The sequence below is a fragment of the Panthera leo genome, chromosome A3 (assembly GCF_018350215.1).
Source record: "Panthera leo isolate Ple1 chromosome A3, P.leo_Ple1_pat1.1, whole genome shotgun sequence".
Lineage (NCBI taxonomy): Eukaryota > Metazoa > Chordata > Mammalia > Carnivora > Felidae > Panthera > Panthera leo.
The window spans coordinates 81416101-81433216 of NC_056681.1; the positions used below are offsets into that span (position 1 = coordinate 81416101).

General features: G+C 38.9%; 2 protein-coding genes across 8 annotated transcripts in view; one reads left to right on the forward strand and one right to left on the reverse strand.

Annotated features, from left to right (window-relative positions):
* UGP2 (UDP-glucose pyrophosphorylase 2) overlaps window positions 1-17116 on the forward strand; it is a 64415-nt gene that overhangs the window by 42745 nt on the left and 4554 nt on the right. For all 7 annotated transcript variants that reach the window (XM_042932440.1, XM_042932444.1, XM_042932437.1 and 4 more), the window contains 5 exons: window positions 10238-10423; window positions 11588-11721; window positions 13587-13884; window positions 15036-15233; window positions 15813-16055. In XM_042932440.1, coding sequence (XP_042788374.1) covers window positions 10238-10423; window positions 11588-11721; window positions 13587-13884; window positions 15036-15233; window positions 15813-16055 — 1059 coding nt within the window. The remainder of the gene's footprint in view (window positions 1-10237; window positions 10424-11587; window positions 11722-13586; window positions 13885-15035; window positions 15234-15812; window positions 16056-17116) is intronic.
* Window positions 1-17116, reverse strand: part of VPS54 (VPS54 subunit of GARP complex) — a 169748-nt gene that overhangs the window by 25649 nt on the left and 126983 nt on the right. The window lies entirely within an intron of this gene.

Genomic DNA, 17116 nt, shown 5'->3' on the forward strand with positions numbered 1-17116 from the left:
ACTTCCTGGAAATCTTTCCCTTCCACTTAATCACAACCTTGGCACAAATAATTGCAAGGGAAGCCGGGAAATGTTATCTTTCTTGGGATGGTGGTATGTCCAGCTGAAAGTCAGAGTTTTAAAGTGGAAGGGAAAAAATGGTGTTGAGGTAGGCAGCTAATAACCTCTTCCATGCATGTCAGTGCTTTATTTTGCGAATGATGTAATGAGAAAAACATGTTCAAATGTTCTTTTCTAAAAGATTGCCACCTGTGAGGTGAGGTGGCTTGGAGGAAGGTAGGAGACCATAGGGACCATTGTAGTAAAACAGGTGAGAGGTGAGCCAGGATGCTGACTGGAAGCAGAGACAATTCCACGAGACTCAAGTCTTGGTCATTGATCAAATGGGAACAGTCTTCTGGCTGAGCAGCTGTGTTTGTCTTGGTACCGTAGAGACAAGAGTGAATGAATGAAGCCATGGATTGGAGCAGATTGCCTGGGAAGAGGAGGTCTACCTAAAATGGGCTTAAAAAGGAACAGGCAGAAAGAGGAGGAAAATAGAATGTGGGGCTTCAGAAGCCAAGGAGAATAGAGCATTTCAAGATAGAATGAATGTTAAGTTATATCGAATGTAGCTGAGCGTGCAAGAGAAAAATCGATGTCACTGATAGGATTTCACAGTTAGGAGGATATGGATGAGCAGTTTGCTGAACTGTAGAGAAGACCGAATTGCAGTGAATGAGTGAATGAATGGGAGGTGAGGAAGCAGAAGTGAGCATAGCAACTTTTTCCAGAAGCCCTGCCTCTAAGAAGAGGGATGTAGGTGTAGAAAAGGAAAGTGAGTGTATGCACTCCTATTTTCTTTCTTGGTTTTTAGATGGCAAATGTTGAATGTGTTCATGTTGATGGAAAGGAATCAAGAGGGGGAGTCTGCCAATGAGACTGGATGATTGATGAAATGGATTTTTGAGATGGGCACTGGTGGAGAGATTGCCTTAGGGTGGAGGACAACTCCTCCTGTGACCAGAAGGATGGGGGAAAGAAACAAGGATGGAGATGCAGGAAGGTTCTGAGCATCTGGTGGTGGAAAGTTGAGAGTGTTCCCATAAATGATGATTTTTTTTTTTTTTTTGGCCTGTGAAATAGGGGTTGAGTTCATCTCGGTGGCTGAGGGGCTTAGTGGAAAAAAAAAATCTCTGATCTAGGTATGTCATTAATGTGTAGGAGCTTTCAAATGACCCTGAACTTAGTCATTACCTTTAGAAATGTGAAATGGAGAGACAGTATGTGAAAGTGCCTGGCACTGAACTTGGCACACAGACCATGCAGTAAGGGTTTTGTGAATAAGCTTATGTTCTTGGAATACTTCCTGCACATATGGAGCGTCGTTTCAAACTTGTTTTACTGTTTACATAGTTCATTTTCTTTCAGGCAAACTTGCTTTTGTTGAAAAAAAATCTTTCAGATTGCAATAATCATACCCTTGTGAACCATAACAGGGCAGGTACTGTTAGCTTGTTTTGGGCATTTGGCGCTGTCTCCAGGAATAGCACAAATATGCTACCAAGAACTGGGTTATACTATTGCTAATGGGAACAGTGTGTCCATGACTGTGTGATGAATTCAGCTTTTCTTCTAACTGGAAACTAAGTTGTGAACAGACTTGGCAAGGTACAGATCATGGTAGATAGTTTTTAAAAGATCTTCTTAAAAATCTTTCAGTTTCTGCAGAGAAACTAGATTGACACTCTAGAGGGCAGAATCTTGTTTAAATCATGTTCTTTAGTACATTGCCAACTACTTTGTTTTGTTCACTGCCAGAGGAAGTTGGGTATTCGAACAGTTCTTTTCTCCCAGGAGGAGGGAACGTGAGTGGCCTAGCCTTCTGTGTGCATCTTGCAGGGAGCCTCATGGGGTTTGCCCCACTTCACATGTAGTGGTTGCCCTATTGTGTATTTATTTGTGGTGGAGGTCTCACAACACTGAATTCTCTTCATGTTTTGGATAAAGAGAAACGGGATGATCAGGATTGAGGACATAAAGATCGCACTAGTGGTTGACTAAAGTGATTGAGTCAGAGTAATATCGAGGTCGTGTCCGGCAGTGCGTGGTACCCCCTGTTGTCTCCAAATCCCATCCTTCTTTGCATGAGTAGATGTCTTTGTGCATTCTCCTGAGGCAGCTGAGAAAAGGAAAGTGAAGGGCAAGTCTAAAAATGTCTCTGTGACTTAGGTGTGTCTGGTGTCACTTCAGCTGTTGCGAAGCAACTCTCTAACACAGATCCCCTTAGTTTGTGGAACTAAACTGAGCTCTGTGGGATTGCTTGGTGAGGTCCCTGGTGAGGGTGTGGACAGCATCAGCAACAGAGAGAACTTGTGTTCTCACATAAGGTGGCTTATGTGATGGAAAGCTTACCGCCTAATTTAACCTGTAATAAACTTTAGACGGAAAGTGTCCTGGCTTCCTGGAATCAAATGATTGGTACCTTTCTTTGCATATGTGTGTGTCTGTGTCTATTTCTGTTGGGGAGTGGGGTGGGTTATAAGTCATGAAACGTAAGTGAAAAATGTCCAGGGAAGGCTTCCAGCAGCACCAACCTGCCCATTTTGGACATCTCTCTCCTAGTCACAACTGTTACTTCGCATCTTGTGGCTCTTCCTCCCTTCCCCACCATAGTTCTGGTCAGTCCTTTTTCGTGTTAACAGTCAAGTTCCTCAGTGAAGCCTTTTTTTTTTTTTTTTAATTAGCTGCTTTAAAGATTAGATATAGCAAGATGAGTGGGTATTACTGAAAGCACCATATAAAGAACCCTGGTTCCTTGACATTTGTACAGATAAGGTGAGACTCCTTGTCCACTCAGCTTAGGGTGGAGGGTTTTAAATGTGGCATTTCACAGAGTTCTGTCCACTCAACTGGTAGTTGCCTGGGCTTGTACCCAAAAGTCTTTAACTCTGTTTTGGAACTCAATGTTATGCTTCAATCAGATCATTTTATTTCATCCCAAATATTTGAAAAATAATTCAGAATTACATTTAAAAGTTAAACTCAAGTTCTTGGGACACCTTGGTGGCTCAGTCGGTTAGGCATCCAACTCTTAATTTTGACTCAGGTCATGATCTCACGGTTCATGAAATTGAGTCCCACGTCAGGCTCTGTGCTGACAGGGCAGAGCCTGCTTGGGATTCTCTCTTTCGCCCCCTCTTTCTGCCCCTCCCCTGCTCTCTCTCTCTCACAATAAATAAATGCTAAAAAATTTTTAGGGGTGCTTGGGTGGCTCAGTCGGTTGAGCATTCAATTTCAGCTCAGGTTATGATCTCATGGTTCATGGGTTCAAGCCCTGTGTCGGGCTCTGTGCTGACAGTTCAGAGCCTGGAGCAGCTTCAGATTCTATGTCTTCCTCTCTCTTTCTGCCTCTCCCCTGCTTGCGTTCTGTCTCTCTCTCAAAACTAAACAAACATTAAAAAAATTAAAAATTAAACTCAAGTTCTTAAGATACCAATCTTGGGGGGATTTGAATTAAAACTACAAGTATACCTGATACATCTTTTGGCTGAGAGCCATATGTCCTAACTCCATGTTTCAAAGTTTCATTGGTGTGAACAGAATGTACTTTTTCTCTAAATACTTTTCATGGACTTTGTATTTTTTATGGTGTGTGGGTCAAAGATGATTTATCTTGAATATGTATGATTTTGGACGTTTGTTTCTTCTCTTGGTGAAACTTTAGGCATAAGGTTGACATTTTGGTTTTTAATTCATCTTCACAGGAAGTGAAAAATTCCTGTTAGTGTTTTTTCCTAAAGATTCATGACCTAAAGGAAATTAAATAGCTAAAAATTAAACATGGTTCCTAAAGCTCACTTTAATGCTATTCATGTTAGTATACCAAGCATTTCTTTAAAGGTTAAAATTAAGATATCCAATTTACATTATTCACTTGGTATTACTATGTATATCTGTACAAACATTTGTCAGTTCATAATGGAAATTATATTCTTCCTAAAGATACCCTACATACTCAATTTTTATGTTTATTGTCAGTTTCCCAATTTAAATTTAACTGAAATATTTGCAAACATTGTACATAACATGAATAGCTTTTAGAATGTAGCATTTTTACTCTTGTAGTAATCATTTATATTAGATTGGTTAGAACATTGTTACCTGAAATTTCTCACCCCAAGTTACATCTAGAATGTTTACCTCAATTTGAAGCAGATTAGTCAGATATTGACAACTAATTCTAATGGTATGCCTTGTTTGAATTGCTGAGGTTGCAGTAACGGTAAAATATGATAATACCTACATCATCATAGGTTCTGGGACTCCTGAATTGGTATGTAGCTGTGGGAGTTGGCATTCAGCCTTCGAGAGGGTTAAGCTGAGACTGAATACAGATAATTTGGTCAGATTCTAATGCTGAAGTTGAGTATCGGTTTATCCTTAGTAAAAAGCTCACTATTGTGCATTGTTGTAGAAATGGAATGTTGATTACTGAAGACAAGAAAGAATTAGGTTTTAGCTCATCTTTTTATGTGTTGAGTCGAGTGTCTTGTGATGTCAGTGGTATTGAAGTGGAAAAAGGTTATAGTGAACAAAAAAAGATCTGAGCAGTTATATTAAAATGAAAAACATAACTCTGATTCCTTGGTTGATTTTTTTTTTTTAAATAGACCATATAGAATTGCACATACCATTAGCCGTGTGTGTTGATTTACATTAATATTAAATGAAAACTTCAGTTCCTTAGTTGCATTAGCCACATTTAATGCTCAATAGCCACACGTGGCCATTACAAATAAAACACTTCCATAGTTGCATAAAGTTCTAGTGGACACTATGTCTAGAGAGTGACAGTGAAAAAAGTGACATCCTGTTAATGTTTTGATTGTAATATACTTAAATATGAAGAAATCTTTTTATATTGTTTGTATTTCTGTGGTTTTTCCCTTGAAATGACAGGCTGCCTATCCTTTAGAGATAAGAGGAAATTCAGAACACAGGTATTGAATGATGTTTGAAATCCACAGCCTGCCATTCTGCATTGTTCTCACATGTATCTGAAGCACAGCATTTTCTTCGGTTTATACTTTTAGAACTGTGGTTATGCTTGTAATTTTCTTTTCATCCTTTAATTTTTTTTAATTCAAAGTTAGGGTGTATTTGCTAAACTCAAATAAAAAGAACCCATTGTCTGATTACTAAACTGAGACTTCAGAACTTGTATTCTATTCCATTTTTAATATCTGTAAATATTAAGTTTTATAACTTACACGTAAGTTTTATAGTACTCAATTTATCATAGATTTGCCAAGCTGTACCTGTATTCCAGTCCTTCATACCAGCCCTCCTTTTCCCAGGTATGTTTCATACACACAAAGAAACTTTAAATATGGACTTTTTCTGGGAAAATCTCCAATAATTTGGAATATCCTCAAACATACAAGCCACCTTTAAGAAAGAATGCTAAATGAATCTTGAGGATGTTAGGCAAAGTGAAATAAGTCCATCACAAACAAACACTGTATCATTCCACTTGTATGAGGTTTCTAGAGTAGTCAGACTCCTAGAGGCAGAAGACAGAAGGGTGGTTGCCAGGAGCTGGGTGGAGGAGGGAATGGGGACATGTTTTGTAAAGAGTATAGTTCCAGTTTCGCAAGTCAAAAATAATTCTGGAGATTGGTTGCTCAACAGTGTGAATATACTTAATACTGTTGAACTGTACACTTAAAATGGCTAGGTTGGCAAATTTTATGCTACTACAATTAGAAAAGACTGTCACGAAGTTGGTTCTCCCAACTTGATGGTTTTCTTTCAGAGTGTCTTATCTATTCGTTGCCCTTTGTATTTTCATACACTTTTTTTAATATGAAATTTATTGTCAAATTGGTTTCCATACAACACCCAGTGCTCATCCCAAAAGGTGCCCTCCTCGATACCCATCACTCACCCTTCACTCCCTCCCATCCCCCATCAACCCTCAGTTTTTTCTCAGTTTTTAAGAGTCTCTTATGCTTTGGCTCTCTCCCTCTCTAACCTCTTTTTTTTTTTCTTCCCCTCCCCCATAGACTTCTGTTAAGTTTCTCAGGATCCACATAAGAGTGAAAACATATGGTATCTGTCTTTCTCTGTATGACTTATTTCACTTAGCATCACACTCTCTAGTTCTATCCACGTTGCTACAAAAGGCCATATTTCATTCTTTCTCATTGACACGTAGTATTCCATTGTGTATATAAACCACAACTTCTTTATCCATTCATCAGTTGATGGACATTTCGGCTCTTTCCATAATTTGGCTATTGTTGAGAGTGCTGCTATAAACATTGGGGTACAAGTGTCCCTATGCATCAGTACTCCTGTATCCCTTGGGTAAATTCCTAACAGTGCTATTGCTGGGTCATAGGGCATTTCATACACTTTTAAATAGGCTTGTCAGTTTCCACACACACAAAAAAACTGTTGTGATTTTGGTTAGGATTGCAGTGATCAGTTTGGGAAGAATTGGCATCTTTACATTTGTAAGTTTACGAGTTTATAAACATGATAAATACATCCTTGAATTTATTTAAGTCTTAATTTTTCTCAGAAATGTTTTATAGTGTTCAGTGTAGAGAAGTCTTGCATATCTTTTGTTAGATTTATTCCTAAATATTTGCTATTTTTAATCCTGTTTTCTAATTCTTCATATATATATATATAGAGAGAGAGAGAGAGAGAGTTAATCTTCTTTAAATCATTTTTAAACATTTCTAAACATAAAATTCATTAGTACATTCACATTGTTATGCAGCCAACCTCCAGAATCTTTGATCTTGCAAAACTAAAACTGTTCCCATTAAACAACTCCCCCATTCCTCCCTTCCCCAGTCCTTGGTAACCACCCTTCTGCTTTCTGTCTATAGGAGTCTGACTACTCTAGGTGCCCCATATAAGTTGAATCATACAGGTATTTGTTTTTTATGACTGGCTTATTTCACTTTAACCTAATACTTCGTTCATATTGTACTATGTATCAGAATTTCTTTCCCTTGTTAAAGCCGAATGCTATTCCATTGCGTGTATGTGCCATATTTTGTTTTATCCATTCATCTGTTGATGGACATTTGAGTTGCTTCCACTTTTTGGCTATCGTGAATAATGAAGGTAAGTGTGCAAACATCTCTTTGAGAACTTGCTTTCAATTCTTTGGAGTGTATACCCAGAAGTGGATTTGGTAGATCATATGGTATTCTATTTAAAGTTTTTTTAGGAGCCACAATACTTTTTTTCTTAACAGCTGGACACCTTTTTACATTCTCACCACAGAGTACAGGGCTCTAAAAACAGTTGTTTTTTAAAATATTGATCATTTATCTTCAATGTTGCTATGCTCACATTATTCTAATAACTTACTTGTAGGGTCTTTGGATTTCCTCTATATAGAATCATATCATCTGTGAATAGTGACAGCCATTCTTTTAATGGATTCTTTTAATGGATATATAAAATGAGTACCATATGGCAGTGAAAACTGAATATACTATAGCTTTAGGCATTAATGTGAATTATTCTTAAGTATAACAATGAATTAAACCAGCAAGTCGAAAGTTTAGAGATGAAATTAAGTAAAATATTATCATTATGGATATATACATAGGTGGTAAAAATAAAGTAAAAGTCAAGATGGTGGTTACCACTAGGGGTGGAAGAGGAATATGATCAGGGACAAACTCAAGGAGACTTATAACTTGTGGTAATATTCTTATTTATTTAGGTTCTTTGACTTTCAACTGTATATATTTTATGAACTTGTATTATGCTGTTTCATAATGAAAATTTTTTAGGTGAAATTGGAAAATGTAGGCCTGTCTACCATATGTAGAAAAAAAATTGCTTTTATGTATTTTTTAAAAATATATTAAAGGAAGCATTAAATAGGTAAAAATATTTCTGAACTGATAATGTTACTTAAAATGAATGCATGAACTAGGGAGTTTTAGTTAAACTGATTTTCACACGCTTTTGAGACCTCCGTAAGTAAGTCTTTTTTGGGAAGTCAAAAGTAACTGCTGAATGGAAATTCTTGGCTTTTAAAAGATAATTGGAAACTAATTGGCTTGGTTCCATTTTATAACTCTTTGAGTAAATGTAATGTGCCCAAGAAATTCTCCTAACCTAATAATAGACTGTTTGAAGGCATTATATCACAGTGGCATTCCTTTCACTGACTGGTTGATTTCAACAGCTGGGCTTTTGAAAGGATTATAAACTGCCATGTTTTATTAGGGTGACAAGTTCCAGCTTTGTCATCTCCTCTTATTTTTTTCTAGTAGTATAGCACTTAAATTGGGCTTTTTCTCCCCAACAATATTACCAGTTTCTCTGACATGCTGAAGAAACAATGTTGATGGCAGTGGAGTCAAAACATCCTTCAAGGAATGTCAGTTACTTGGGCCCTGGGAGGGGAGGGGGTGTGTGTTGGGTATCCAAGTTGTTTTCATCCATGTGTTGTCCTCAACTGGACCAGGTACTGTCAGGGAAGCAACCAGTATAGTCCATGTTCTTTCCTGCTTCCCTACCCTTCTTTTCCTTGGTGGTTAGCATCCTAGTATTGGGGTAGCATCCACTGAAGGCCATGGTGCCCACAAGCCTGTCTTCTCCTTTGGTCTTTCTCTGTCACCAGCCCTTTTAAATATGAATGACTGCAGAAGACTACTTAGTGGCACTAGTGATAACTGGGGTGGTAACCAGCAGAGAGTCTTGGAGAAGAGTGTTTCTTGTTTCTCACTATTTACACCAAGCAAAAGTGCATTTGTCTGCAGTTGGCAGTTAGCAGAGTGTCTTGCAAGGTAGAGGAAATAAGAGTCCCAGACTAGTTTGTGTGGAAAGAGCTGCTAACAGTAGAAATTGTGTGGTCAGGAATCGACATAGGACACATATGTATGTTTGACCAAGTATAAAGGGATTTTTGCCTCCACAACCTAATCACTGGAGTGTGAACCCATGAACTCCTTTCCCAATTACAGATTTCATCCACCACCCACCTACACACGCTCTACAGGTAGCAAAACAAAAATAGCTCAACTCATAGTAAGTGAGCACTTTATGGTTTTATTCAGCCCCCTCAAGTGTTAACTGTCCCACACCATGATGATGTGTGTAACTGAAGAGTACATTTGATGATGTATTCCAATAAAGAATAACAAAGTCCTGCAACTGGTTAGAGAATATTCTATGACCTTTGTAAAAACTTTATTCTTACTATAACATATTTAGACTTGGCTGTGCCTCTGCCTTGAAGAAAACCCACTGTGTGGTTGTTCTTGTTCTAGGAGGGAGAAGTTGAAGAGAAATGCTCTGTGCTCCCAGAAACAGACAAGGAGATTCTCTCCAGCCCCAGCTCTTGCCTTTCCCACCCCATCAGAGTATTTATTGGAGCAGAGAGAACACACTGAATTTTCCAATACAAGCTCTATAAAATGATGCCTGACAGTTAAATTCTAACTTAGAAGTATGACAAAAACCCTACACCACCTTTCTCTGAAGGGCAGACTTAACTGTTGAATGGAGGAGAATTGCAAGGAACATTTTGGTTTTTGTTTTTGCCTCCTTTGGGAGAAGGGATAATGTGTGATCACATATGTACTTCTCCAGAATTGAAGTAGATCCATTCTGTACCAGAAATGTTTGAAGATTTGGTGAGTTTTGTATATCCCATTTACTATATTGAAGCAAATTAGTAATTCTGAGTTTATGAAGGCAGTTCAAGAGACTTAACATGTTCTTACCAGCCAGGCAAATATTTGTAGACTGTAACTTTTCCCCCTTCTTGTACTCCATCAAATGTAAATGAGCCACTGAACTACTACTTTGTGCAAGAGAAGTTGCAAGTAAGTACTTGATTTTGTACCAGAAGGACTTGTGACATTAAAGGAAATGCAGTTGAAACTTTCTGTGAAGAAAGCAAACTCTTTAAGGAAACATGGAAATAACCCTGAGATTGACTGGATTTAACCTCTCATAAAACAATTTGAATTTTAGGAGTGCCTAGGTGGCTCAGTTAAGCATCCGACTTTGGCTATGGTCATAATCTCACGGCTTGTGAGTTTGAGCCCCATGTCAGGCTCTGTGCTGACCGCTCAGAGCATGGAGCTGCTTTGGATTCTGTGTCTCCCTCTCTCTCTGTCCCACCCCTGCTCATGCTCTGTCTCTCTCTAGCTCAAAAATGAATAAACATTAAAAAAAACCTACTTGAATTCTATTTTTTCAATTTCAGATTCAGCCCTATGAAAAGATAAAGGCCAGAGGCTTACCTGATAATATATCTTCTGTACTAAATAAGCTGGTGGTTGTGAAACTCAATGGTGGTTTGGGAACCAGCATGGGCTGCAAAGGTCCGAAAAGTCTGATTGGTGTGAGGAATGAGAATACCTTTTTGGATCTGACCGTTCAGCAAATTGAAGTGAGTAACATTCAGCCTTTCTCATGAACTACTGAAGTCAGTTTTAGGTTATTATAAATGTTATCTTATGAAATAACAGATGTGGATAGCAAGGAATTTGCTATCTTTAGTTTTTTTATTAGTACATAAGAAGGTTTGGTGATCCCAAGGGCAAATCCTTAGGGTGATGTAAAAGCTTTTGATCTTTAAATAGCCCTTGTGGTTGTTGCAATTCTGGATCTTTTTGGAGTCTCCTTTGATCTCCCCCACTCCTCTGCCAAATTTCTTTCTAGTGGCAGCCTTCCTCCCAGCTGGGATGATCTGGCTTTATTAACCCCTTTGGGAGGCCAGGGAGAATTTTCAGATTTGGTTGGGTGCCGTGGATGCTAAGAACTGTGTCTCTTAGGATAAAGTTGTTAATCACAGACCTTAAATTCTTCAGAGGCAGTGGCCTGTGTTTTGCAAAAAAGAATCTCTTATCTCTAGTGTCTAATACGATGCTGGCAACTACAAGACTAGCAGTAGCAGCAGCTCAGCAGCAGCATGTACTGTAAACTAAGTATCACTCTGAGCTCTTTTCATGAATTGACTCAACAGCTAAGTACTCTTTATTCTCATCCCCATTTTACAGATGAGGAAGCCAAGGCACAGAGAGGTTGATTTACTTGCCCGAGATGGTAGTCTGACTTCTGAGAACCTGTTTTTTTCTTCTCATTCTGTGTTGCCCCTTAACTCTTCCTAGAGATTGAAAAGATTTCAGTTGGGGAGTGATTCACAGTTCTTAACATGAATCCTGAGAGTAGGGAGCTGTGTCTTTGTAAGATTTGTACTTTCATCCCCACTGTGCTCTAGAGAGAGTAAATAAATGCGTAGTCAGCATTTGCCTATCCAGTAAGGCCACAGGGCACTGGCTGGGCACACAACTCCGGAATTGGACTCTGCCTCTCTGGGCCTCAGTTTAGCCATCCATATAACACAGACAAGAGTTTCTCTTTCATAGGATTGTGATTTAATGAGCAAGTACGTGGTGAACTATTTAGCAAAATGTCTGGCTTATGCTAACTATTTATATTTGGCTGCATATAGGTAATGTCTTGGATACTTTGTGATTAAACATTAAGGGTTTTACACTTTTAAGTGAAAGTAAAGTAAATCCGAGTAATCTGTTATTTTCGTCCCTCCTAGCATTTGAACAAAACCTACAATACAGATGTTCCTCTTGTTCTAATGAACTCTTTTAACACGGATGAAGATACAAAAAAAATACTACAGAAGTACAATCATTGTCGTGTGAAAATCTACACTTTTAATCAAAGCAGGTACGATAAGATAAGTTAAAAAAAATAAGTCTGAGGAATGTTATTCCTGGGAAACAGACTTTTTTCTTGTTGAAACAGAGCAACATCAAGATGTGCAGTGCCACAAACTCGTGTTTGCAAATGCTTAGTGCCTTTAGAGGCTGCACACTTGTTCATAGATAGGTGATACAGTCACTCTGCGATTCTATAACCTTAATTCTTAAGAGAGAACCTGCTTGTTCCATGTTCAGAATATTTGAGGCTGGCTTATAGGTCTTGGCTTTCTGAGGGCATATTTGGGATCCACGTGGGTCTATGAAAATCTTTTATAGTCTACCGTGTTGATAACTTTCTTTCATATGGGAAGACATTTATTCAACATCCTGAATAGGATTGGGGGGAATTTAATAACTTCTGGAAAAAATCTTTGGGGAAGGGAAGCACAGTCACACCTTGTTAGATTGCCTTCCACTTTGTTGTGCTTTGCAGATACTGTAGTTTTTCACAAGTTGAAGGTTTGTGGTGACCTTGCATTGAACAAGTAAGTCTGTTGGTATTGGTGCCACTTTTCCAGCTGCATTTTGCTCACTTTGTGTCTGTGTCACACGTTTTGGTATTCTTACGATATTTCAGATTTTTTCTTTATTATTATATTTGTTGTGACCTGTGATCAGTCATTATGACTTGCTGAAAGCCCACAGGATGGTTATCATTTTTTAGCAATGAAGTGTCTTTTTAATTATGGTATGTACATCGTTTTTTTGTTTTTTTTAAGACATAACGCTACTACTGCACACTTACTATAGTATAGTGTAAACATAACTTTTATATGCACTGGAAAGCCAAAAAAACTTTGACTCGCTTTATCGCGGCATTTGTTTTATTGCTGTGGTCTGGAACAGAAACTGCAGTATCTCCAAGGTGTGCCCATAGAAAGGAATTCAGATGATGAATTTTGATAAAGCCCAGGCAAGTGGGAAAAGAAGTCTTCCATTTAAGGATGGATATGGGGCTATGTGAACTGGTACAGAATGGGTATTTATAAAATTGTATCATCAGTTGTTTTTGTTTTTAATCTACTTTTTCATGGACATTTTGTATGTTGCAGGTGCTCTTCCTCTGTTTTCTGGTTGGTCCTTGGTCTGTTACAGTGCTAGCTCCTCTGTCCCCCCTTCCCCCACTGCCAGCCCCGGTACATGTTCTCACTAGTGGTAGGAAGCACATGTCCCTGAGCACTAATCTGCTGTTGATTTTTCTGGGAAAGAAACAGCACTGCCCCTGAATAGATGTCTTTGTAAGAATGGACAGATTCTCCCAGATAGATCTCCCAGATAGGCCAAGTAAGTTTGAGAAATTGACTTCATGTAAATTCATTAGAGTACTCTAATCTATGACTATTTTAGAGTTACAAAATATATTAGTATCTTAAGAATATGCAGTGTCCTCCCATTTGTATGATGATGGAAATTTTTTTGCAGCAAATATTATGATGAAGTTAACTGATTATTGAACAACACAGATGAGAGATTTTTTTTTAAAGAGATTTTCTTAAATGGATTTACCTGATTACTTTTAATAGACTGAAAAGTTTTATTTAACTTTGTGGGTGTTTTGGAAGTTTTATTTTTGAGAGAACATGCACACGTGTGCACACATGGGGTAGAGGGAGGAGCAGAGACAGAGGGAGAGAGAACTCTGGACCCCGATGCATGGCTCGAACCCACAAACCTTGAGATAATGACCTGAATTGAAACCAAGTTGGATGCTTAACTAACTGAGCCACTTAGGTGCCCCAGTTTTATTTAACTTTAAATGCACTGTTTTACTTGAAGGTCTGGAATACTCTCCGAACTGATATTGAAAAAGACTTTTTTTTTTTTTTAAAGGTACCCGAGGATTAATAAGGAATCTTTACTGCCTGTAGCAAAGGATGTCTCGTACTCAGGGGAAAATACAGAAGCTTGGTACCCTCCAGGTCACGGTGATATTTACGCCAGTTTCTACAACTCTGGTTTGCTTGACACCCTTATAGGAGAAGGCAAAGAGTATATTTTTGTGTCCAACATAGATAATCTGGGTGCCACTGTGGATCTTTATATTCTTAATCATCTAATGAACCCACCCAATGGGAAACCCTGTGAATTTGTCATGGAAGTCACAAATAAAACACGTGCAGATGTAAAGGTAAATACTGAGAGGAAGCAGTTTGGGGATTCAGATCTCACATTTCACAGGTTATGTAGCTCAAGCTATTTTTATTTGCAGAATTTTTTGTGTGAAGCAAAACACATGTATCCACTTGATAACATCACTGTAAGATAGAGTGCTCTATAGTATACTATCTCACTCCAAGTTTCACCTGACATAACTGTGTGGGTATAAATCAAGAGTTAACAGTATTGTTGAGTAATCTATAGGGATGATTCTAACTGAAAACAATTTCACATATATTTGTAGGATAAATCTGAATCCTAAGTGAAAACAGTTTCAACGTTTGTTCATACCTTTAATATTCTTCTAGTTTGGTGCTTAAGTGTATTTATTTCATTGTTCCTTTAGTGAAAATTTACTATTTCTGTTTTTACTTATGCACTTCAATATATTTTTTTATCACTGTAATGTCTCTGTAATTGGAAAAAAATGCAGTTGTTTGGCACAAATTTTTTTATAATTTTGCATGTTTAGTGGTGATGACACTTGGCATTTGATGAAATGGTACACAAGGTTTTACTACTTAGCCACAGGGAGTAAGAGAAGCAGACAGTGTGTAAATACTAAAATGGTCAGTTCCTGGGCTGGGTTCTATGCTTCTTGCAAATGCCCCCTGATAGGTGAGTGAACGTTCCCCTCTCCTTACACTGCTGTCACCTCATGACTTTAAGAACAGCTCTAAGCGGAGGCCACTCTGGGGGTCACTTCTCATCCAGTTGTGCCTCTGTCTTCCCTCTTCTCCGCTGATCCTGCAGCCAGTCAGAGCAGGGTCTGAGGTGGTAGGACTAGTTGTTTGTGATGGACTGTGGTTTGGGAATAAGAGGAATGGCCGTTCCAGTAGCAGGCCTTCGAAAAGTGAGGAAGACTCGGATACACTCCCACGGCTTTTATTATGGATGAGAGGGTGGGTACACAGTATAAAATGACACACAACCTGAATATTTTTTTTGGTTCACTACTATAATATGTATGTTGCTGCGTATTACAGATTGAATCAGTGCGAAAGCGTTTGATTTCTGGGGGACTTTATCATCAATGTCCTTTCACAGACTAGAAAATAGTGTGGTATGGCTGTGACTGGGAGAGATGTGGAGGCACTCACACACTCCTGTCTGCCTTTCTAGGGTGGGACCCTCACTCAGTATGAAGGCAAACTGAGACTGGTGGAAATCGCTCAAGTGCCGAAAGCACACGTTGATGAGTTCAAGTCTGTATCAAAATTCAAAATATTTAACACAAACAACCTATGGATCTCTCTTGCGGCAGTTAAAAGACTGCAAGAGCAAAATGCTATTGATATGGAAATCATCGTGAATCCAAAGGTAAGCCACAGGTGCAGCCCTGGTCTCCCTGGTTCCTAAGATCATAATAGGTGGGCTGCACGCAGACCTGCTGCCCCCACTCTGTCTGGTCCATCTATTCATTGGTTCCTCCTTTTTGCCTAGTCAGTCTCTCCAGTTTCTGGCCCTGTCCTTCCGAGTCTACACCCATCCATCTCTTTAGTGTGCCAAGCCCTGGTACCCTCACTTCACCTGGGGCTGTGGTAGCAGCAAGAGCACAGGGCCCAAAAAGAGAGCAACCGACCTCGGTCTTACTTGTTGCTCTGACACGTAAAGGTCTTTTGGCCACAGACAGGCACCTTGCATGAGTTTTCTGTGAACATTTGGTTCCTTATTGTAAAATAGAAATATTAATAAAGAGAGGAGTTATGACGCCAAAAAAAGACCACGTATGTATAAGCACCTGGCATATGGTATGTGCTTGCTAAATATCAGTTCTCAAAATTCTTGTTTCCTTCAATGGGTCTCTGAAACCACTCCCCAAATATTAACCTGCCTCCACGAAACAAAGTTGCTAAAACCTGTTTCTCCTCTCCCCCTGACCCCTTTTTTTTCTTACAGACTTTGGATGGAGGCCTGAATGTCATTCAGTTAGAAACTGCAGTAGGGGCTGCCATTAAAAGTTTTGAGAACTCTCTAGGTATTAATGTTCCTAGGAGCCGTTTTCTACCTGTCAAAACCACATCAGATCTCTTGCTTGTGATGTCAAACCTCTATAGCCTTAATGCAGGATCTTTGACAATGAGTGAAAAGAGGGAATTTCCTACAGTACCCTTGGTTAAATTAGGCAGTTCTTTTACAAAGGTACGTAATTATAAATACGATATACATGTGCATTTGTATTTCTTAAATGTGTAAGTATAAAAATGATACAGATATGAATTGGGGTCTAATTAGTCTCAGCTGCTAACCTATTATAGTCCTCTGTCTTTGATGTCTTTTAAAAGGAATCAGCTGTTGAAGATAAACATGTAATTCACTTTTGAAATCTGATTATTGCTATAGAGTAGAAAAGAATGTTTACATTTTGGGACATTTTACTTTATGTCTCTTGTAAAACCATTTACTGTTTTCATCAGTGGGAGAATGTTAATTGTTTAACAAATATTGAGCCCCTACCATGTGCTGGGCAGTGATCTAAGTGCTGGATATTTAGCAGCAAATAAAATGGACTAAAATCCTTGCCTTCGTGAATATTCTGGTGAGGTAAGAATGATAATAAGCAACTAAATGTATATATGTCAAGTGATGGGAAATAGTATGAAGGAGAATAAAGCAGGAGTAGGAAATGTGTGGGTGGGGTGGTGTTGGTATAATTTTATACTGGGTGGCCAGAGAGACGGTCTCACTGAGAAATGAAGTATATAATGCAAGTATCTGGGGTGAAAAGCATGCCGGGCAAGGGCAGTAGCAAGTATAGTAAAACCTCACCCTAACATGATAAATGGAATTCAAAAAATTTCATCATGGAGGTTCCCAGGTGGCTCAGTCACTTAAGTGTCTGACTCTTGGTTTCAGCTTGGGTCGTGATCTCATGGTTCGTTGGATTGAGCCCCATATAGGGCTCTGTGCTGACAGTGAGGGGCCTGCTTGGGCTTCTCTACCTCTCCCTTTTTCCCCTGCTCTTGCTCTCTTTCTGTTTCTCTCTCATAAATTAACATTTAAAAAAATTTCATCACATAAAATATTGTGAGGTTAATGAAGGTGACAGGGTGAGCCTTTGAGGCTGGCCTGGAGTCCTGTTATGCCCTCCAGGCCTGTTCTAGTCCTGGTTGTGGTTTAAGTGCCACCTGGTGTGGAGGTATGTACTGCCTCATATATTGATGGCAGATGATTCTGGGTCTTGTGGCTATGCTGCATTTCCC